The following is a 1840-nucleotide window of genomic DNA, read 5'->3' as shown; positions in this document are numbered from 1 at the left end:
CTGTTGCAAATCTAAAGGGTCAAAGAGGACCAGAACCGACTGTTCCTTCGGAGCAGCTGAGAGATACATCAGCAATCAGGACGGGGACACCCGGAGCTGAAGGAGGTCTGGATGAGGAGAGCTTGACCCTAGAGGCAGGGCTGGGTCTGGGAACCGGGCTGGACAGCATCCTAGAAGGAGACGAGATGTTTCTGGACGCACATCCACGAGTCCTGTTCTCACCATCCCTGTCTCCTCCAGAACACCCCCCTCGCCTGCTCATGTTGGAGACCGGCCTGCTGGAGGAGGACGGGGATGGAGAGGAGCAGGAGGACATGGACGGACACATCGAGGGTCATGGGGACCGGGCGATCGACAGGGGCACGACTCTGAGTTGGGCAGATTCTTCTAGAGTTAACAGTGAGGTTGCCCATCCCGTTAAAAGGGATAAACGCTCGCACTTGATTGACAGGCGGAGAGGGGAAAAGTCGGTGTGCGAGACGGAAAGCATTTGGGTCACCGACAAGAAGACTGCCATCGACTCCCGTGGTAATGTGGTCACCATCTTGCAGGAAATCCAAACCCAGACAGGACCACTCAAACAGTACTTCTATGAGACTCGCTGTCGCCAGGCCGAGCAGCAGAGCAATTCTAGCAGGTCGAGGGGTGCCGGCACGGCAGCAAAATCCCCGGCGATGGGCGTAGCCGGGGCAGGCTGCTTGGGCGTGGATAAAAAACAGTGGTTGAGCGAATGCAAAGCCAAGCAGTCGTTCGTACGAGCACTCACCAAAGATGAAAACAACAGAACCGGATGGAGGTGGATCCGCATCGACTCGTCCTGCGTCTGCGTGTTGCTGTCCAGAGCCAATCAGGCACCGGGGAGGGAGGTCTTGGCGAGGAAGGGGAGAGCCTGAGAGAGAGAGAGAGAGAGGGAGAGAGGAGGGAGGGGGATTGAGGGAGATGGCAAGAAGTAGAAAGTGACACAGAGCAGAGCAGCTGTGACATCCCTCTGTGTGCACTTTCACTCGCTTAAAATGATGGAAGTTATTCCTGCCTTAATCCACAGTTTTTCTCTCCTTTCTGATCCCTCCATCCACCACAGCTTCAAATGACTTTTGAAAAAAACAAGAAGACCTCAATACTAGCTCTAGGGAAAATTGTCATTTATAGAGATTTTACTTTGAAAAGTACTGTTTTTTGTTTTTGTATGATTTATCTTTCATAATCTAAGTTATTTTTGATTAGTATGTAAGCATGTGTATGTCTTTGATATTAATATATTCCTTTACGTATGTGTACAATATGACACCAGTATACATTTATGTATGAAGCTATGTATATCTGTGTGTATTTATAGAAGAAGTGTCTAATGATAATTCCAGCCTCTGGTCCAGTCGGGTTGTAAGAGGAAGGAGCGCCACCTACTGAGGCTCCATTTTACTGCTCCACACTGTTCTCATATGGATCACCATGAATGTTGTAACAGTGCTTTTAGAGTCCGATGGGGAAAATGTATTTGATACGCAAATTAACAGCATGGGCACATTTTAGCATGATTTCATTCAGGCTGATGATACATCTCTGTCTGTGGAGCTTGTCAAATGTGGTTAATATGACACCTAAAGAAGGTAGTTTTACCAGCTGCTGGTTTGTTCAGTTTGCCTGCCAAACATGGTAATAAAGGATCTTTTTACTCATTAAATGCAGAATTTAATTACTCTTAATTAGTACTCTGGGATTTCTTTGATAAAGAAAACTTTATTTTTAAAATTTTACTGCTGTAACCAGTTTCCTCTCAGAGAGCAGCAAAACATGAAACTACAGCCACATACAGAGGTGGACACAACTCCATTACTTGAGT

The 1840-nt window shown here is 47.2% G+C and overlaps 1 protein-coding gene across 1 annotated transcript; it reads left to right on the top strand.

Moving 5' to 3' along the window:
* Positions 1-5: 5 nt before the first annotated feature.
* LOC111667089 (uncharacterized) lies at positions 6-1681 on the top strand (the record flags this gene model as incomplete). The annotated part of the gene is made up of 1 exon (XM_023422675.2): positions 6-1681. A coding segment is annotated over one exon (888 nt), but the record flags the coding sequence as incomplete, so codon positions are not given.
* Between the last annotated feature and the right edge of the window lie 159 nt (positions 1682-1840).

The sequence above is a fragment of the Seriola lalandi genome, unplaced genomic scaffold (genome assembly GCF_002814215.2).
Source record: "Seriola lalandi dorsalis isolate HSWRI2012SDOR001 ecotype SW California unplaced genomic scaffold, Sedor1 jcf7180002003260, whole genome shotgun sequence".
Classification (NCBI taxonomy): domain Eukaryota; kingdom Metazoa; phylum Chordata; class Actinopteri; order Carangiformes; family Carangidae; genus Seriola; species Seriola lalandi.
The sequence above is the reverse complement of the archived record's forward strand: the minus strand, read 5'-3'. Positions and strand labels throughout refer to the sequence as shown.